This window comes from Lutra lutra, chromosome 8 (assembly GCF_902655055.1).
Source record: "Lutra lutra chromosome 8, mLutLut1.2, whole genome shotgun sequence".
Lineage (NCBI taxonomy): Eukaryota > Metazoa > Chordata > Mammalia > Carnivora > Mustelidae > Lutra > Lutra lutra.
Window position 1 is genome coordinate 77,426,495 of NC_062285.1, and position 22,208 is coordinate 77,448,702.

At 36.1% G+C, this 22,208-nt stretch overlaps 1 protein-coding gene across 2 annotated transcripts in view; it reads left to right on the forward strand.

Annotated features, from left to right (window-relative positions):
* The window catches only part of MRPS35 (mitochondrial ribosomal protein S35), a 45,113-nt gene that overhangs the window by 20,708 nt on the left and 2,197 nt on the right, over positions 1-22,208 (forward strand). For both annotated transcript variants that reach the window (XM_047740379.1, XM_047740380.1), the window contains exons 6-7: positions 3,083-3,192; positions 5,728-5,797. In XM_047740379.1, coding sequence (XP_047596335.1) covers positions 3,083-3,192; positions 5,728-5,797 — 180 coding nt within the window. The remainder of the gene's footprint in view (positions 1-3,082; positions 3,193-5,727; positions 5,798-22,208) is intronic.

Consider the following 22,208-nt stretch of genomic DNA (forward strand, 5'->3'; position numbering starts at 1 on the left):
CAAGTAGGCAGAGAGGCAGGCAGAGAGAGAAGGGGAAGCAGGCTCCCCGCTGAGCAGAGAGCCCGATGTGGGGCTTGATCCCAGGACCCTGAGATCATGACCTGAGCCAAAGGCAGAGGCCCAATCCACTGAGCCACCCAGGCGCCTCCTGTCTCCTTTTTGTCTTATGCCACCATGTGATACCTTCATCACTTCTTTGTGTTCTTTTCCTAACTCACATCTGCCCTTCTTGGGCTCTTTTCACTCTACCCACTGACGGTTGAAGCTCAGTGGTGGTGTCCTGAATGGTGTCATGTAGTTCAAGGGTAAAAGTAGGTAAAACAGTAGGACTAAAGCATGTGCATTCCTGTATGACTTATTTTTTGTTGTTATTTATTTTTTGTGGGGAGAACATGAGAGAGAACCTGAGTTCTCTTCGGGTGTATAGGGAGGGAGGGAGAGAGAATCCCACGCAGTCTTCTTGCCCAGTGCAGAGCCCAGTGTGGGGCTTGATCTCACAACCCCAAGATCATGACCAAAATCAAGAGTCAGATGTTTAACCAGGTGTCGCATGGCATGATTTAAAGTAATATTGTGAAGCCAGTCAAATATTATAAAGTAGTATATTAAGAAATACTCATGGTCCTGGGATCGGGCCCTGCATCGGGCTCTCTGCTCAGTGGGGAGCTTGCTTCCCCCTCTCTCTCTGCCTGCCTGCCTACTTGTGATGTCTCTCACTCTGTCAAATAAATAAATCTTAAAAAAAAAAATACTCAAATTTTTAAATTCAGAGAAAGAAAGATGGTATCATATTTTTCTTGGTAGTCATAAAGGTAGTGCTGAATTAAAAACAATATTTGTGTAGGACTTTTCTTTAAAAATGGCTTTCTTCTATTTATTCTTTTATTCCTGACAAAAATCCTGTGAGTACTTTGTTTTGTAAATGAGGAAACAGTAAGATCCAATGATTTAAGGTCACTTAGCAAATAAAGTAGCAAATCTAGAAATCAAACCCAGGTCTTGTCTTTTGTATATAACTATAGTTCTTTAACTGGCGTACTGTGCTTCTAAATAGAGAAGATATTTCACCCAATTAGATTTATTTCTCAATTTATGCAACTCTTAAATATGGGCATTTGAAAGTACATACATAAAACCATGATCTCCTATGATTTGAAATGTCAGTGTTGTTTTTGGGGATAATGTTAATAGTACAGTATTGATGCTTTAAAATGTAGCAAAAGAAAAGTCCAAGCATTCTTTAGAATTTTGGAAAAAGAATGGTAATGATTGCTGCTCAACTTCAGAGTCAGACTATTAATCTAGGTTAACGACTACAATTTTGCAGTGCCTTTGAGTGCTAGCAGGTGGCGTGAGTGTACCACATAGCTCTAAAATATTTTGAGTTTCCTGGCATAAATGCTGTATAATTTTTGAACATTCAAAGTGTTAATGTGAATGTAAGTTTTAAAGCAGTTACAATAATCAGCATTGGTGCCTTTTTTTTTTTTTACTACTTATATAAAAAGCTAGAACACTTAAATTTTTTAAATTGTAAATTTTTAAATTTATTGTTGAAAATGATTACATTGAAGGGAGTTTTAAAAGGAAAAAAATCATTCCATTCTCTTATTCTAACATAAAAACTATTCTTTGTACTGTTTCTGTATGCATGCATATGTACAAATATGTTAATAATTAGGGGTACATTCATTTCACTATTTCCTTATAAGTAATTCTTATTGTTAATAATCAGAATTATATTCTTTTATCCTTCAAGCTGATAACCTGGTTGTTTTTCCTGCATTTGTTCTTTAAAAGTGTATATTTATTTATTTATTTATTTCCTATATTTTCTTAGTTCAAATAAAAATTCACAGTGCTTAAAAAAAATAATGTATCCTTTCTTTTTTTCATTTATGTGTTCATTCAACAAATACATGTAATATGTTCTTTAAGTGCTAGGCCATCACCAAAAATAGGACTGATACCATTCCTACCCTGGAGAGTTTGCAGTCTAGTGGGAAAAACGGAAAAATAAATAAGCTCTTCTGCTATAATGTCTTGAGGGAAGTGCAGGGTTATTGAAGCTAGAGAGAAGTGGATGGGATTGTAAAATCTTATTGAACCTTTTTTCTCTTCATATAGTTATGGATTTTTCTTATTCTTAATGCCGTCCATGGAAAAACAGTGTGTGGTTTACCTTACTTTATTCTAATATCTAACCTATTTTTCTATGTCAAGTCTAGTCTTCTTTTAGATACCTTCAATTCATGCCATAATTCTCTCCAAATTAAAAACTGTTCATGTAGTCCAGTGTTTCCCAAAATATGTTTTAAGGAAGACTAATTCCGTGAACTGTCCCTTGAAAAATAGAATATGAGGTCAGATAAATTTGGAAATTGATACATAAGAACCCTGCGTCTTGAAATTTCAGAATGCTCATTAGCATATTACCTCTTCTAAGAAATCCTTCTATAAAGAACCCAGCTTAACTCTGTATTATCTGAATGTATTCAACAAAAATAGCCTTTTTAGAGAAATAATTCTTCTTAACAGCCTCTGGGACTAGTATTAACATTTTGAGAAATGTTGAGCTGAATTTCAAATATTTTAATCCTTCTTGAATGCTCTATACCATCTTCCATGAGATACCTGTATCTTTTAAAATAAATACCCCTAAGCAAGTTGCAATGATAAAAGTCTCATAATTGCATGGTGGAAATATCTTAAAGCATTTTTGTTTTATCCAAGTATTCTTATATTCCAGCTTTACTAATACTAATTGAGTTTAATTCTTAGTGCTACTCATAAGCTGTAATATCATTTATTTAAGAGACTTAACAGGAAAGGTGCTAATGCCCAGAACTTTCAACTCAAAACAGTTTGCTCCTCGTCTTTTTTTTTTTCCCCATGAGTAAGATCAGGCTTCATAATGCTTGCTGTTTGCTAAGTCTATATAGACAACGGTACAGGTTGCAAAAGTTTCTTTTTGGTTAGTTTAACGTTAAATAATATTGTTACTGGGTTTTTGGGTTTTCTTTTCACTAAACAAAGTATCTGAAATAATTCTTTTCAAATAACTTTTTCTTGTATTTTTAAGGTTAAACTTTCCAGTTTGAATTTAGATGATCATGCAAAGAAGAAACTCATTAAACTTGTGGGAGAGCGATACTGCAAGACTACAGATGTACTTACCATCAAAACAGACAGGTAAAGAAAAGTTCAGCGGATTGGTCATTGTGTTGCTTTTATTGGTCACTGTGTTGTTTTATTATCTTCCAGTCCTCTGGCAGTCCTTTCCTTAAGAAATGACATTGAAAATCGGGGTATACATAAACAATGAATTCTGATACACTGAAAAGAAATTAAAACAATAAAAAAAAATCGGGGTAGCCTTTTACATCAACATACATTAACGTATTAGGTCAGTGAAGTTGTCCTATTCATGTGTTTATTTATTTATTATTTTTTAAAGATTTTATTTATTTATTTGACAGAGACACAGTGAGAGAGGGAACACAAGCAGGGGGAGTGGAAGAGGGAGAAGCAGGCTTCCCACCAAGCAGGGAGCCCGATGCAGGGCTCCATCCCACGACCCTGGGATCATGACCTGAGCTGAAGGCAGACACTTAACAACTGAGCCACCCAGCCACCTGCAATTCATGTGTTTAATATCTTCATACTAGTCTACTGTTGCTGTCCTCTTTATGGACATGGAGAGGCTTGCCTAACTGCCTAGTTAAATTATTATTGTTATTTTTCAGTCTTGATTCTAATATATCCATGTGTAGAAGACTCAGGGAAGATGTTAGAAGAGAACAAAAGTGTGATTTGCTAGTGATTAAGGTTTAAACCGATTTTTACAAAGTCAAAGATCTTTTAGTTCAAAATTTAAATGATTAAATACGGAAATTTAATTTACCCAGGCAATTTTGTAAATAAGAATTTTAGTGAATTTGCTTCATAAAAACAGTATTGAATTTACCTCATATGAATTTATAAATTATGTTATTTGAGGTGTAGAAGGGTTATTGGTATGTTTTTACAAAAGGGTTATTTTATTTCTGTTTCTGGAAGGCAGGGAAGGGTAGAAGGAAAGGGAGAGAGAGAATCTTAAAGCAGGCTCCATGCCCACCATGGAGCCTACCACGGGGCATGATCTTGTGACCCCAAGATCATGACCTGAGCAAAATCAAGAGTCAGACACTTAACTGAGTGAGCCCCCAGGTGCCCCAGGATTATTTTATTTTTATCTTACCATATTTGGCTGTTTTTGCTTTAGAGAAAAGCAGGTGGGCAGATATCTTCTCTCCCTTCCCATTCTAGTTTCAAAGCTCTTGGAGGAGTCAATATCAATTAAGTTTTATGTCCTCCTTCTTAATGGTGAGAAGAAGTACTATGGCATATATAAATGAAGGCAGTAATGTGGGGGTGGAAAAAACTTGGGAACCCTGGTTTTAGAGTATTATTGTATGGGGGAAAATAGATTTGAAATATATTAGTAATATTCTTTTTTTCTGTCTTTAGAAAATGTAAAATAAGGTTGAGTTTTTAGTTTGTGCAACTTAAAAAATTACTTTTAAAGTAATTTTTAAATATAACTTTTAAAGTTGCTTTTAAAATAACTTTTAAAGTTGCTCTTTGAAATTCTGTAAGTATTTGACAAAGTTTTTCCCTAAGTTTTCAAGTGTTGGGGGGTGTGTGTGTGTGTTTATGGTAGCAATTATTTAGAGAACTATTAAACCTAAATATATAGAATAAGCAGAGTACCGTTAAAGTCACTTGTCATGTGATTTTTTTTTTTAAGATTTTATTTATTTAATTGACAGAAAGAGGAAGAGAGCGAGCACAAGCAGGGGGAGCAGCAGGCAGAGGGAGAAGCAGGTTCCCCGCTGAGCAGAGTCCAACGTGGGGCTCCATCCCAGGACCCTGGGATCATGACCTGCGCCAAAGGCAGATGCTTAACTTACTGAGCCACCCATGGGCTCCTGTCAAATGATGATTTTTATATTTAAAGAAATTGGAATTAATGATTTCTAAAAGCTTAATTTGTTATCTCATATTTATATAGAAGTTTTATCTAATATTAGGTCATTAGTTCCATTTTATTTTATTTTTTTTTTATTTTTTTTTTTTTTTTAAGATTTTATTTATTTATTTGACAGAGAGATCACAAGCAGGCAGAGAGACAGGCAGAGAGAGAGGAGGAAGCAGGCTCCCCGCCGAGCAGAGAGCCCGATGCGGGGCTCGATCCCAGGACCCTGAGATCATGACCCGAGCTGAAGGCAGAGGCTTCAAGCCACTGAGCCACCCAGGCGCCCCATTAGTTCCATTTTAAATACAACAACTTCAATATAGCATTGAATAGTATAGCTCATTTTTTAAAAACTTGGCTCTGGAGAAATCAAGATGAACATTTTGATTAGCCTCTGTCTTTAGTCTATCTCTATTTTTAAAATGAACTCAGTAGATACACTCACACTGTCCAGCAGACTCTTAGCCCCAAGATTGTGAAGGGTACTTGGATTGGACACAGTCATATTAAAAATAGTGTAAAACTATTATCAGATACAAATAACTCCATTAGTGATGAAAACAAAGAGAAATAAAAGGTAGGATATTCCCTGAATATAGAGAATACCTGAATATAAGTTATCCTTTGTATTTAGTGTTTGTATATTTTGCAAATTATTTTATGTACTGAATTTTTAAAATTTTGACTTCTTCTCTCTCTTTCTCTTACAGGTGCCCTTTAAAGAGACAGAATTATGATTATGCACTATATCTGCTAACAGTTTTATACCATGAGTCTTGGGTAAGTGATTGTGTGTGAATGTTTAATAATTTTGTCAGTATAATTTAGATGGTGTTAACATTTCAAAACAGTCCGTGACAAGTACTCAGTTGAGGATTTAATGAACCACTAAACTACAGATGAAATGTTATAAATAACTTCTACTGACATTGAAATTGAGGACCTTGAAATAGATTATGCAGTCCATCTCAGTTCCATCTTATAGAAATCAGATGACCAAGTACTAAATGCCTTTAAAATTCAGAGTTTATGTCTTTGGTTAGAAGATTTGAATTTTTTTTTTCTTTTGTTTGACTTTGGCTGAAAGTTATCAAAGTTATAGAAGGGAGTTCATCTGTATAACTCGAGAATTTAGAATGCATCCTACTGTTCAAATAAACTTCATTACAAAGCCCCAAAACTTTATAGAAATGTATTTTAAATATTTATTAAAATTTTTAGTTAATACATAGCCTTTTGTGTGAACATTTCACTAGTTTACATTGGGGACAATTAAGGGCAATTATTTATTTAATTTTAGTATTAAAAATAGTCTTGTGTCTGGGTTTATTGAGGTTTAATACAGGCATACACATTTATTTATAAGGAAGTTTTTGCTTGAGCATCAGCTTACTAATTTAAAGTTGGTATCTAATATGTTTGGGTAACTCAAAGTTTTAAATATTATTTTTAAAAATTAAAATAATTTTAAATATGCATAAATTAATTTTTTTGCGGCTTGCCTAACAGACATGGGACTCGGTAGTATTTTCTATTAGGAACATTTGAAGGAATGGAGATAGGAGAGTGTTACCCTCTTTAGATGTTTGAAGGACTTCATATTAAAGAAAGGTTAGATTTGTTTTTCATGACTTTTAGGTATACAACAAGGTAAAAGCAATAGAGAAACAGACTTTGTCACTGAGTACAAACTTTCTAAGAGAGTCCTCTAAAGATGGAGTGTGCTACTTTTAATTGGTAGAGAACGTTCCATCCGTTGGCTACTTAATGGGGATATGGTGGTGAAAGGATCACTCTCTTTGGAGAGATAGTTGGATTAGATGCCCTTGGGAATCTTCTGCCATCCCTGAGATGTTGTAATTGAATAAACTCATGGAACCATTCTCCAGACTGCTCACAGCATTCTCTTCATAATAACAGTAAAACTGTAGCACAAGAGCTTAAGTGGAAAATAAAAGAAAAGGAAATTTTGTTGCCAGGTTAGTAAAGAACAAAAAGTAGCTGGTAGCTTTTCTCTTCTTCTGAGGTGTTCTAATTATCATAATTCATCCGGATTTTCTAGTTCCTGGCTTCAGGAGCAACATCATAATAGCAGTTAATCTCTCTTTCCTGTCAGTTGATTTTATAAATGCCTTTGGCTTAATGTAATTAAGTTCTCTTTTGAACCAGCAACATGGCTGAATTAGCTACAGCTCTATGGCTGATCCTGAAAGAGTTAATACCAAACAATAAAAACTGACCAGTTTTGAGTCTCTTTTGCCAGCAGCCTGTAAAATGAATTTGCCCCAAAGGAAATGACAGGCATAAATAAATTCAGTGAAAGTTGACTTACTGGATTCTTTCTGTGGTTCCATGACATAGAATCCAAACAAGTTTGTATTCTGGATTCACACAAGTAGCCTTTGATCTTTAATGCTAATTACTTTGATGCCAGAATAAGTAGCCACATACATCTGTCCTAAACAGATACAATTAAAGAATTTCTGTATTAAACTTGGCTCTTAACCCTTTCTAAATAAGTACCATCAGTGAAGAAGCTTTAAGAGAATGCAGATGAGTCGTGAAATTTTGCAGAGTTGGTGGAACAGAATTTTTATTGAATCGAAGTTCTTTTTTCCTTCACTTTCCTTCCTTTCTGGAAGTCAGACTTGAAATTGATGTTACCAAACTGGTATTTAATCAAATATTTAGAGAACCCCCTTTTAATCCATTTCTTTATTTTTTAACTAGTTTCGGAGTATTTAATACCTAAAAGTAAGCTGCTCTTAATTTTCTGGCTTTTTAACCTTTTTGTGGAGGTTACCTCTAAGTGTTGAGGGGAAAGTAGTTGATTTTATGTAGCACACAGTTCGGAAACTTCTATGAAAACATGTTCATCTAGACTTGAGGATAAAGAAATTACTACTGTATGCTATTCAAACAGTTTAACTTGGGATCAAAGTAGATGTCGAAAAGCATAGATTTCACATACCATAGACTTCAAGCAGTGAGTTAAAGAATGGTTATGGCAGTGCTAGGAGGTGATAAGAGACATGCTTTAGACCATTTATCCTTCCGCAGTTCAAAGAAGGAAAGAGAGTTGTAGAAATTTGTTTCAGTCTTTCAGTATGACAAGTTGTTAGCATAGGAGTGAATTAAGTTTTATCCTTTGGAACCTGATAGACCTGGATTTGAATTCCATTACTTCTTATGTAGCTTTGGCCAGCTAGATGGCCTCCTAGGTTCACTTTTCTTCTAAGCGTTTTTGGGTAGAATTTGCATGAAATGTCTGGCAGGTAGCAGGCTCTCAGTAAATGGTGGCTATTAATATTATTGTTAATACTAAAAAGAAGAAAGATTTATCTTTGGATTTCAAATTCATTTATTCCCATTTAACTTGACAGAGACTTTATATAGGTAATCAGATTTGTGCCCTGTTGTATTTGAATTTTTAGAACAGGTATCCTACTCGGCATTCTGACATGCAGATAATAACAAAACTTCCTAAATTTTAACTTTGTGCCATGATATTCTTTAAAGCTTCCACAAGTAATTTGGTTAAGAAATGATCAGATGAAACATTTTGTAAAATGATTTGCACAAGAGATAGTCACTGGGGGAAGAAAAAAACCCTTACTTTATAGAGATCTGAAATCAAATTCCAAGGATTCTTGAATGATTTTGATATTTAATTACTAATAGTTCCTTTTTTAAATTTGAATTTTCAACTGTCTTATGTGGATTCCATGATAGTCTTATTGCCAGTCAAAAATACATCTAGCTTTGTACTAAATTGGTTCTGGAAAGTCACGTAACAGACTTCTGAGTCGGGTAATTTCACACTCAGTTCATTTTTAAAGAGTTCATTTTTGAAGTAAAGAGTTCATGTTAAAGTAAGAAGTTCAGGGGCAGTGGGGTGGCTCAGTTGGTTAAGTGTCTGTTTTCAGCTCAGGTCATGATCCCAGGATCCTGGGATTGAGCCCTATGTTAGGCTCCCTGCTCTGTGGGGATCCTGCTCCTCCCTTTCTCTCTATCTCAAATAATAAAATTAAAAAAAAAAAGTTCATTTTTAAAGTAGATCTTATCGCAGATATATCTGATGAAAATGGAGAGTCCTTTTGCAGCTCCATCATCACCATTTAATCTCTTTGGTCTGTGAGTTCCTTATGATGCTTGGAATACATGGAATGCATGTACATTTCCAGGTGATAGTAAAGAACTCTTGAATGATGTTTGTAATGTTGTGTACTCTTTCCTGTGTTCAGCAGTGATTTTGTCTTGTGTACCAGGTACAGTGCTAGGTATTGCTCAGACTATGAAAGTGAAAGAGCTCTGCCTTTAGGTACCTTTATTTCTGGAGAGAACCAGTAGTTATAATGTAGTCTGTTTCACTCAGTAATGGAGGTAGGAACACGGTGATGTGAGAGCCACTGATGAGTATTAATTCTCCCTGGAGCCTTCATAAGAACTGGTGACTGCTTCTGGAAGATAAATAGGAAGATGCAGTAAAGCAGTGGGTGAAGGACTCTGCCTTGTGGATGTAGAGGGCCCACAGAAGTTGGGTGTGGCCGGGGTGTAAGGCTGATAGGGTAAGGAGTTGAGACGAGGAAAACAAGTCAGAGCCAGGTTGTGAATATGTTGTATGGCTTATTTACGAGTGTAAAATTGTATCCAGAGGGCAAAATTGAGCCGAGGTAGCATTTTACTAGTTGTTTGAAAAGGTACCCCTTTCACTTTTTTTTTTTTTTAAATATTTTATTTATTTATTTGACAGAGAGAGATCACAAGTAGGCAGAGAGGCAGACAGAGAGAGAGAGAGGAGAAAGCAGGCTCCCTGCCAAGCAGAGAGCCCGATGCGGGACTCGATCCCAGGACCCTGAGATCATGACCTGAGCCGAAGGCAGAGGCTTATTAACCCACTGAGCCACCCAGGCGCCCCTCACTTTTTTAATGTTTATGAAATAGTAAACCATCCGTATAGCAAATGTCAGGTGTGCTTTCATTAAAATGAACTGTTTATTGATTGATGGGTGCATGTTTACTGGTTGCCTATTACTTGCTTGGTGTTGTTGCATATGGGGATTAATATATAAGGAGGAAGACTTTGTCTTTTCCATTGAGGAACACTAGTAGAAACAAGGTTTAGTAGTAAATATTACAAAAGTTTTGTTGTATAGTTTACTATTTAATTTTTAATTTTTTCTACTTATAGTATATCTTTCAAGACTTCAGTTGATACCTGCTTTGAGCCTATTTTTTATGATATAATTGATGTATAATATTATATTTGTTTCAGGTGGTAAAGAGTAATGCTTCCATAACGTATATGTTATGAAATGATCACATTATGTCTAGTTAACATTCATCCACTCATCACTGCATATAGTTACGAATTTTTTTTCTTGTGATGAGAACTTTTGAAATTTACTCTTAGTAACTTTCAAATATACAGTACAGTATTATTAACTATAGTCACCATGGTGTACATGACATCCCCATGATTTGCTTTCTAACTGGAAGTTTGTACCTTTTAACCATCTTCACTCACTTTGCTCAACCCTAGCCTCTGGCAGCCACCAATTTGTTCTGTTTCTGTGCGTTGAGGTTTTTTAGATTCCACACATAAATGAGATCATATGTTATATATCTTTCTCTGACTTTTTTTTTACTTAGCTTAATGCTTCAGGGGCCATTCATGTTGTCACAGATGGCAGGAGTTTCTTTTTTATGGCTGAATAATAGTCCATAGTGTATATGTATATATGCTTGCATACATACACACTTAACTCTTTATCCATTTATCCATCAGTGGACGTGTTGATTGTTTCCATGTCTTGGCTATTGTAAATAATGTTGCAGTGAACTTGAGGGTGCAGGTATTTTTTCAGGTTAATGTTCCTTTTCTTTGGATGTATACCCAGAAGTGGAATTGCTTGATCTTATGATAGTTATATTTTTAATTTCTTGAGGAACTTCTGTACTGTTTTCCACAGTGGCTGTACCAATTTACATTCTCACCAACAGTGCACAGAGTTCTGTTTTCTCCATATCCTTATCAATACTTGTTATTTCTTGTCTTTTTGAGAATAACCATTGTAACAGGTGTGAAGTGTTCTTTCATTGTCTTTCATTGTCCTTTTGATTTGCATTTCACTGATGACTGATGTGGAACATCTTTTCATGTGTCTTTTAGGCCATCTGTATGTCTTTAGAAAAGTGGGTATTCAGATCTTCTCATTTTCAAATTGTTTTTCTGCTTGAGTTGTTATGAGTTCTTCATATATTTTGGATATTAATTCAACAGATGAATTTGAGCCTCTTATTCTTTGCGTAACTCCTACTTCACATAAATAGCAAGTTATATTGTCTCATCTATCTTGGTTAATAGGACCCTTGACCACAGACAGTTGTGCCATGTATGACTGGAAACAGTTGACTGTTTCCCATGTGTGTTTTTGTTATTCCATGTATGTTTTGTCTTTCTGACTAATCATAAGGTCCTCATTAGCATATATCCAACCTTACTGTATTTTGTTCTTCATAGCATCTAGGTCAGTGCTATATAAGAACACTGAATGTTTAATAACAGTTGTCCATTCTTTTAGATTTCCATAGAGTTTTTTTAAGATTTTATTGATTTATTTGACAGGCAGAGATCACAAGTAGGCAGAGAGGCAGGCAGAGAGAGAGAGGAGGAAGCAGGCTCCTTGCGGAGCAGAGAGCCCAATGCAGGGCTTGATCCCAGGACCCTGGGATCATGACCTGAGCCGAAGGCAGAGGCTTTAACCCACTGAGCCACCCAGGTGCCCAATTTCTATAGCCTTTTGAAGTAGAAGTCTTCAAAAGTAAGGTGACAAAGTATCAGACACTCTTTTTAGTAAAAATGTAGCATACTTATTAGATGTTAGCAGTAATTAGCTTACTGGTATAGATTAATGATCTATTAATAAAATTATTAATAATCAGCAATCATAATTGTGCCCAGTTTATAAGAAATATCTTTGCAACAGTTTGAGATACTTAATTTTCACGGATGTATGATTTATGTATAGATTAGGTTTGCTTTTCATTTGATTATGTTTTCTCAAATACTTACAAAGTATTCTTAATTCTTTATTGTTTTGGAAGTTTTCCACAAATGTTTGCTTCTATGAGTTTATTTCCTGATGCTAATTTATATTTGACAATGTTAGTATCCTCTGTATTCTAGAAAAATAATGGCTGCTCTAACAGGGTACATCTCTTCAATGTGAAATGTATTTATGCATAAACTTGTATGTAATCTAATTATGCATAAACTAATATTACAGTGTTTATTAAAGAAAAAAATAACTAAATACATTAATTGGATTCCCATGATGAGTCTGAGCATTTGTAGTAGACCAGAACAATAAAGAGTGCTTACTTGCTACCTTTTCCTTGATTCCAGGCTAATAGCACATCTGGCCTTTATTTAATTTATTTTTATTTTTATTATTGTTATTATTATTTTTAGAGAGGGAGCAGAGAGGAGAGAAAGAATCTTAAGCAGGCTCCAAATCCAGCACCAAGCCACGTGTGGGGCTTGGTATCACAGTCCTGAGATCATGACCTCAGCCAAAATCAAGAATCCGACACTTAACTGACTGAGCCACCTAGGCACCCCTTGGCTTTCGTTTTAAAAGTAATTTTTAGTCTTACTCCAAGAGTCACCTGTGTCTCTTTCTTTTTTACCTCTGCTTTCCAAATGATCACCCTGGATAAAAATAAAAAGGAAACCAAAAAGGGGATGAGGAGTGAGAGAGGAGCTCCATTTTTTTTTTTTTAAGATTTTATTTATTTATTTGACAGAGAGAGATAGTGAGAGATAGAGCATGATGAGCAGGGGAGAGAGGGAGAAGCAGTCTCCCACTGAGCAGGGAGCCCCATGCCGGGCTCCATACCAGGACCCTGGGATCATGACTTGAGCCGAAGGCAGATGCTTATCTGATTGAGCTGCCCAGGTGCTCTGAGGAGCTCCATTTTTAAAAAGTGCTTTAAAATGGTGTCTTTTTTCTGAACACAATAGTGTTTAGTCTGTCCATCCATTTTAAATTAGTACTGACTTTGAAGATCAGGAATCAGATTTATCTGTTACAACCTCTTCGTGATATAAATTGAGAAATCAAGAATTAGAGAGATACATACTTTTTCTCAAGGTTACAGTGTTTGTTAGCTGAGGGACTCGAGACTTGAACTGCAGCTTCAAAGTTCATATTCTTCCCATGGTATCATATTTAGTGTTATTCAACTTTGACTTCCATTGAAACAGATTATGAAATAAGAGATGAAATCAAATCTGCACTTTAGCTGCTAGCTTACTGTGTTCTCAAACTGAACAATTGACACTTGAAAATTTACTTCCAGGGCGCCTGGGTGGCTCAGTTGGTTAAGCTCCTGGATTCAGCTCAGGTTCTGATCCCAGTGTCCTGGGATGGAAAGCCCTCTATTAGGCTCCCTGCTCAGGGGGCAGCCTGCTTTTCCCTCTCCCTCGGCCTCTCCCCCTGCTTGTGCTCTCTCTCTCAAATAAATAATATCTTTTTAAAAAAAGAAAAAAGAAAGAAAATTTATCCCCCTAACCTGTTTTCAGCTAGGGGTTGCATTAGACTCACCTGGGAAGCTTTTTTTAAACTACAGATCCATGAACTCTACATAATTAAAATATCTAGTGGTGAAACTCAGGAAGGTTCCATTTTAAAGTCTCCACAAGGGAGTCTGATGTAAGTTCTGATTGTGAATAATTTCCCCAATCTTTGAGTCTTCTTAATAAAGAAACTAACAGAAGGCTAGTATATCTTTTTTAAGATGATTTTTGTATATGTATCTAGTAGCGGTTGAGTGACTGCCTTCAGCTCAGGTCATGATCCTGGGGGTCCCAGGATTGAGTCCCACATTGGGCTCCCAGCTCCACAGGGAGACTGCTTCTCCCTCTGACTGTCTACCCTCTCATGCTCTCTCTTACTTGCTCTCTCTCTCAAATAAATAAATAAGATCGTTAAAAAAAAAAAAAAAAGAATAAGGGCAAAAAAATTTGTCCGTGATACAGACTTTTTTGACTTGATGTGTTATTAGGCAGTAGGCAGCTGTTCTATATTCTTGGATGATGGTACAATGAAGGTGACACTTCTCTTTGCTGTCAGGGAAAACATCATATTACATCCTTTAAAACTATTTTCTCTTCTTGTTCCCTACCGCTACCACCCTGAGTCTTCATCATCTTTTAACTATAATAGCCTTATTGATTTTCCCATCCCAGTTATCTTCTGGATTTCTGTTAAAGTAATTGTTTCTAAAAAGCAAATTATTGTATCATATTCCTTTATAAAGTCCTTCAGTGAGTGGTTCCCTATTACCCAGGATAAAATCTGAACTACTTAGCCTGTCTGTTCACAACAGTTTGCCACCTCATTACCAGTTCTCAGGAAATATAAGCTATGTATTCTGCATCTCAGCCGTAATGAACATAATGTATTCTTTTATAACTTTACACATGCTGTTCTTTCTGCTTATGATCCCTTTTTCAAATTGATCAGCCTTGCCAATTCATATGAATCTTTTAATATACTTCAGATGTAGCCTGTCCTAGAAGTTATCTGTGCATCCTTTCCCCCTCCTCCTGTTAGCATTCTTCTTATTGCTTCTATGGTAATTGTCCTTATTCATGTCTGACTGACCCTGTTAGACTGTGAGATTCCTGAGGGGAAGGACGTATCTTTCATTTATTGTTGTATTCCCAACCCCGAGTACAATGTCTGGCAAAACAGCATTCAGTAAATTTTTAAAAAACCAATCTGAATTAAATTGAGTTCCTTGACATATTCAGTTAAACATTTGGCCATGGTAACTGAAAGAATTGGCAGTAGTCTTTCTTTTTTTTAGAAAATCTATTATGGATATTTACCTCTTCTTATTTTTTATGATTTTCAAATAACTTGAATTTTTTTCTAATGGTTAAACTGTTTTTTCCTCATGTAGCTCAATGCCTTACTTATAATCATGAGAAGTGGAATATTACTGTGATTCATGTTCTAAGCAAAGGGAGCTGTAAATAAGATGGTAGAAGGTGACAACTTTGTGTGTTCAGTGGAACAGCTATTTCTTTGCCTTCTGTTACATCAGAATACACTGACCAATGCATGGAATGCAGTGTTTTTCTTTGTATTAAATTTATGTTTACAAGAGGACAAAAAGGTGATCGATTCAATTAAATTATTCTTTTGTTCTTTATATTCTTTTTTACAGTGTCTCTGTGTTCCTTGGAATATGTTGTTCTACCACTAAAAACCAGTATGATTTGGCAAATTATTTAATGGGTCTGGGCTTCAGTTTTTGGTCTGTAAAGCAGATAGTAATAGTACTATCTCATAGGGTTGTTGTGGAAGTTAAGTGAATGATTGTATGTATGGTGCTGAGATATGTAGTATGTATTCTAAAGTAAGTATTCTAATAGCTATACTCATCCCATGCTGCTTTCCTCACCTTGGCCTCCATTCAGTTCCGTGAATATACTGAGCTCTTTGCTATCTCCAGGTCTTTGTGGATGCTCTCTGCTGGAATCGCAGTCTTCCATTTGATTGGCTCCTATTCAACTCCAGGTTTCCTACTAGACTGGCAATTGCAGGACAGCACAGTGTGTGCCTGGCAGGGTAGTTGTGCAATAAATATTTATTGAGTTAATGAATAATTGAGGCATTTGTAGAAAGGAGAACAGATCGTGTGGAATGGAAGGTTGCTTCCTCTAGGGTTGTAGTCAGTGCAGGTTCTCTCGTTGTAGGCAGGGAAGAAAAAAGAGAGCCCAGATATATGTATATGTATTATATACACACTCATACAAATTAAATGCTAAAATTATAAATGTTTAGTGGTTGAAGTATTAAAATAGGAGTCTATAGGTTAATCAAACTCTGCCTAAATGGTGATCAATTTAAGCTTAGTGGTATTTTTAATTGCCACCCAGTAATTTGAAGATGACATTATTTATACTTTAAAATTAATACATTGCAGCTACACTTCAAAAGAAGAAACTTTTGGGGCGCCTGGGTGGCTCAGCTGGTTAAGCATCTCCCTTCAGCTCAGGTCATGATCCCGGAGTCCTGGGATCAAGCCCTGCATTGGGTTCCCTGCTCAGCCAGGATTCTGCTTCTCCCCCTGCCCCTTACCCCACACATGCTCTCTATCTCTTTTGCTCTCTCTCTTGCTGTCTTTCAAATAAATAAATAAAATCTTTGGGGGTGCCGTGGAGAGAGACTGGTTGATGGGTACATGAGAGTTTACATAGTGCTATTCTCTTTTGTATGTGTTTGAAATTTTTTGTAATAGACTCCTTTAAATTACAAAAACAAAGTGTATTTAGCCTCATAGAAAATGATTAACTTAGGGGTGCCTGGGTGGTTCAGTCGATTGTTTGTTGGACTCTTGATTTTTGGCTCAGGTCATGATCTCAGGGTCATAGGATTGAGCCCCCAGTTGGGCTCCATGCACAGCACTAAGTTGGCTTGTCCCTCTTCCTCTGCTCCTCCCCCTGCTAGCACGTGCCCTCTCTCTCTCAAAAAAGAAAGAAAGAATTAGAAAAAAAAGAAAAGAAAATAATTAGCTTATAAATTGGATTTTGGTGGCTCAGTGGGTTAAAGCCTCTGCCTTCAGCTTAGGTCATGATCTCAGGGTCCTGGGATTGAGTCCTGCATCAGGCTCCTTGCTTGGCGGGGCGCCTACTTCTCTCTCTGCCTGCCTCTCTGCCTACTTATGATCTCTGTCTGTCAAATAAATAAATAAAATCTTTTTTTAAAATTGGATTTTGTTCCACTACATTATTATTGTATTTGAATAATGAGGAATTTTTTTTTCTGTTTTTTTTTTTTTTTTTTTTTTTTCATCAGCAGATGCCTAATACAAACAAGCATAGGTACCCTTTTTCTAAAATACTTGGATATGAAAACATTCATTTTTAGCCAGGGTACCTAGAGACATCCTGCTTCTCCCAGTACTGCCTAGCACATGGTAGGTTCTCAGGAAATGTTTTTTGAAAGAGTATGCAGGAGCAGTCACAGACCGAAAGGGAGCTTTGTCTGTTGAGCTCTTTCCTTGCGATTTATTTGTTGACGAAATCTTGGGCTCTTGTTTGCTGTGGGCTTTCCCATCATTTGAATTCTGCTGATCGTATCACCATTCTGTAATTTTTTCAGTTGATAGCTGGATCTAGAGCTTCATCGGATTCTATTTTGACTTTTTTAAAACTACTGTGTAATTAGTATTGTGCTCTCCCATCAGGAAGTCTATGGTATCGGATTATTTTTGTGAAATTTAACACTATTAGTTCTTTAAGTTTGAAGTTATAGAAAAATTATGTTTTAGATGGTGAAAATCATTTAAGAAAATTGATCCAGACTAAATTTCCCAAGAGTTGTTATTGCAAACTTAAAAAATAAGTTTTGATTTTTATTTGTATAAGTCATTGTCTTACTTCATTTAGGTTGCTATAACACAATACCACAGACTGGTCTGTTTATAAACAAAAGAAATTTGTTTCTTGTTTTTCTGAATGCTGAGATATCTAAGATCAAAGTATTGGCAGATTGGGTGTCTAGTGAGGGCTCACTTCCTGTTTCATAAACAGCTGTCATCTTGCTGTGTCCTCACATGGCAGAAGGGGCAAGGGCTTTCTCTGGAAGCTCTTTCATAAGGGTGTTAATCTCATTCATGAGGGCTCCACCTCATGACCTACGCATCTCCCAAAGACCCCACTTCCAATGCCACCACTTTGGGAATTCCATTCCAACAAGAATTGAGGGTGGGCAGTGGGGGGCGGGGAGACCCAAGCATTCAGTCTATAAGAAATATGTTAAGAGTTATCCTCCAAAGATTTGTTGGAACTTGTTAAGTAGAATCATTGGGAATCTTGGAGTTATGTCATAAAATATAAAAAGATTTCAGAATCTCATAGTTATAATCCCATAGTACAGATCTGATATATATAACAATGTAGTTTTGTGTTGGTCTGTTTTTGCATTCATTAATACTGACTTCTGCTCTATCTAGACTGTTATTAATCCCATCCAGTAATTTATTAATTTTAGATATTGTGTTTTTCAATTCCAGGTGTTCATTTAATTGCTTTTTCTTTATGGATACCAATTCTGTGTTGAAACTTTTCATTATTCAAGTCATATTGGTTATCTTTTCCTCTTTTTTCTTTAACATATTTTTTCTTAGTTACTATCCTCTGCTAACTTCATTATCTGGATCATCTGGAGTTCTGCTATTGTTTGTTTCCCCTTGGTTATTAATTACATTTTTCTTCTTTTCTTTTTTTTTTTTTAAGATTTTATTTATTTATTTGATAGAGAGAAATCACAAGTAGGCAGAGAGGCAGGCAGAGAGAGAGGAGGAAGCAGGCTCCCTGCTGAGCAGGAAGCCCGATGTGGGGCTTGAACCCAGGACCTGGGATCATGACCTGAGCTGAAGGCAGCGGCTTAACCCACTGAGCCACCCAGGCGCCCCCATTTTTCTTCTTTTCAAATGTTTCAAATGCCTAGGAATTTTCTTGCATGCTAGACATTATGTATAAAAGACTCATAGATGCTCCAGCTGCTGTCATCCATCAGAATGAATTTCCTCTTTTTTTCTCTTAGGCAGAGAGGTTCAGGGATTTATCCTTTTAGTCCAGTCATGATTTAGCTACACCAGGGCTGGGCTGCAGTTTTTTTAAGATTTAGTCCAGCTCTTCCTTAGGCATAGCCTTCAAGGCTTTTGATTGGGAACTTGGTTAATCAACTTCTATATCTGCTGTAGAGTCATTTGTACTCTTCAGAAGTTTTGAGCTTAGCTTTGTAACCTCTGACCTTGAAGCAGAATCTGGCAGATGTTTTAAAAGGGTGATTGGGGTGGGGGACGCCTGAGTGGCTCAGTGGGTTAAAGCCTCTGCCTTCAGCTCAGATCATGATCCCAGGGTCCTAGGATCAAGCCCCAATTCAGGCTCTCTGCTCAGCAGGGAGTCTGCTTCCCCTTCTCTCTCTCTGTCTGCCTCTCTGCCTACTTGTGATCTCTCTCTGTCAAATAAATAAGTAAAATCTTAAAAAAAAAAAAAAGAGTGGTTGTGCATTTAAAACACACTTCCTCCTTCTAGTGGGACTTTGTCTCCTAAACACTCTGAGATTATGGGGGATTTTACTGTGCTTTTTAGAGGTGTGATTCTGATTCCCCAACTTCTCCATAAGTAACCCCAAAACTAAAACCAGTCATGTTTGGGATTCTTCAGTTCCAGTCTGTTTTATAGAGCCCTGTGTAACAGCTCAAATTTCACGTATTTCTCTTTACCTAAGTAGAATCCTGCATGTACCAAGTGCCAGTCTTGTACAGAATTGGAAAATGCCCTCAGGAAAGAAAATGGTTAAGGATTTTCAGAAGGATCCTCCTCACATCCTTGCAGCCTGGAATTCACATTCATCTAGTCATTACTGATTCTGTAACTCTCTGATACCTTTTTTTTTTTTTTTAAGATTGTAAAATTTATTTTAGAGAAAGAGTGAGAGCGGGGGAGGGGCAGAAGGAGAGGGATTCCCAAGTAGACTCCCTGCTGAGGAGGAAGCCCTACTGGGGGCTCCATCCCAGGACCCTAAGATCATGACCTGAGTTGAAATCAAGAGTTGGGTGTTTAACTGACTGAGTCACCCAGGTGCCCCAAGGATTTTATATTTATACCTCTCAGAAATGAAAAATATTCTAACGTGACAAGTATTATGGACAGTATTACTGCTTTTATATCATTGACAAAGATTAAGATGTTTTAGAATAGCTTCCTAATATATCATTTATAGAACAGCATCTCTTTTAGTTAGTTATGTTCTCTCTTCACTGACAAGCTCTATTTGGTTAATACTCATCTGTGAAAACTTATACATTAATGACTAGAAAAGATTTCCCTCAAAAAGTAAATCTATTGATAATAATTAGCTTTTACTTTTCCTGCATGAAAAACAGAGACATTCTAAAGATGTTGTAAAGATATTTTCTTACATTTAACACAGGACTTCAAAAGAATAAATTTTTTTTTCTTGACAAGAATGCTATTTTGTATGCATGTGTGTGTGTCTGTGTTTTCTAATCTACATCTGATTAGACATAAAATGCCTATATCCAAAGGAGACTGCAGGAAAACTGGAGATAACTTAGTAAGAATAGGCAATTAACTGGGAAAATTTAATCAGCAATAGCATTTATCAAGAAGACATGAAGTTACAAGAATCACGAAAAACATTACCTTTATATCAGGGATAAGAAAGTTTCTTTAACTATTTTATCTAAACATTATAAAAATAATGATAGAATTTTGTGAGTGGGAATAATTGCAGAACATTCAAACAATTTGGTATGTGTTTATATTTACACTGAAAGTTTCTATTTATTGTTTGATGGGGGTAGTGATGCCCTTGACATAGAAACACATTTTGTAGGTAGGCTAACAAGGATTTGAATCCCACTCTCTTTCATTCATCTTAATAAGCTATGTTGTTTTTAGTAGCAACATTTATTTGGTGTTTACTCTGAGCCAGTTGCTCTAAGTACATGGATATTCCTTACCTATTTTATTTTATTTTATTTTTATTCCTTACCTCTTTTAATTCACAGAACAGCCCTTGGAATCACTTCTTCTGTAACACAAGTCTGTCACAGTAGTAAGTGATGAAGCTAGGATGTAAACTGAGTTCCGTAACACACCAAAGCCCATATTAAATATTGTGTCATACCACCTCCCTGTGCTATCCTGAGCAAATCACACACATACACACCCTCACTCTTGAAGCCCCGAAGCTTTGGAAATTGCTAGTTTTTTCATAACTTATTTGGTGGCGAAATGAGACTTGAATGGATGAAAAGCATTTATAGCCTTTGTTTATCCCATTTATTGTGACTGCATACACGTTGCTGCAAAAATGGTGATGTATTTGATTTAGGGTGTCCTGTGGTCGATCTCTGGAAATGTTAACAAAATATATGGTGTATGCACTGTATTAATTTCTAAAATGTAAAAAATTGTGAAATCTGAAACATTCCCAGGTGACTGTGGTCCCTATTTAACTTCCATAATACTTAATTTTCTTTCTGTAGAGATGTTAACATCAAACCCAGTAGGTTTTAATAAGAATTATATGAAATAATTAATGTATGTAGGCATTTAAGGTCCGTGGCATATAAGTATTTAATTTACTGGTATTGTTACTATCATTATCTTGGAATTTATATTCAACTGTGCAGAGTTTGGATCCTAAAGTTATTAGAATTGTTGAAAACCTGAGTTTTGTTTAGCTTGCAGCTGAAGCCTAACACTGCTTTGTGTCTGTGTAGTATTAGTAGGAAACTATGCCTTCTACACATTGTAGTCACTTTCACTTACCACTGGCTATTTAACACAGTATGATTTTCTTCTGTAAATGTTTGTTATACCTTAGTGCAGTATTTCCTAACCTTTTTTGTGTCGCTGCACACAGAGTAAAGTCTTTACTGAGATCAGTGAAGGAAGAGGGTGCTTGTGCTCCGCTGCTCCAGGCTCACCTGGCCTCCTGAGGGCCGAGGGAATCAATAGCATGGCACACCTGTAATGCTTTGACAAAGCAGCCTAGAATTGTGTACACCAAACGTAAGCGGAAGATAAATGAAATGATGGAGATTACAATGAATTTACTTTTGTTACCTCTTTAAGTATCTATTTCAGAGTAGGTGAAAAAATCCACATAAACCTAGGTGAAAGTTATAATTTTTTAAATTGTTCATCTCTTAATTGCTTCTCTTAATTGTCTTCTAGCAGTCAAGAATGAAGTAGATTAGGATTTTTTTTTTAAAGTATGAGGTCGATTGACTGTTTTACATAGCGCTTTATATGATTTATTTGTTGGAATCTTAAGGATACTCATTTATAAGTTAGAATTATGTAGAAACTATGACACTGTTTCAGCATTTAAAGCACTTCTAAAAGTAGATAGGAGCAAAGGTACATTTAATTTAGGGCATTTGTTTTTTTTAAGGGGCTGACATTTATTTCTTCCCCAAATATTACAGTAAAAAGTAGGTAGGGTAGGATGATTTTGTCAGTTTTCTTTTTAATGTAAAATTCAGAGTTTGGCTGTTAGAACTTATTTGCAACAGGCTTGTATGCACAGGATACAAGAAGTTGTTTCACATTATTCACCCACCCCGCCCC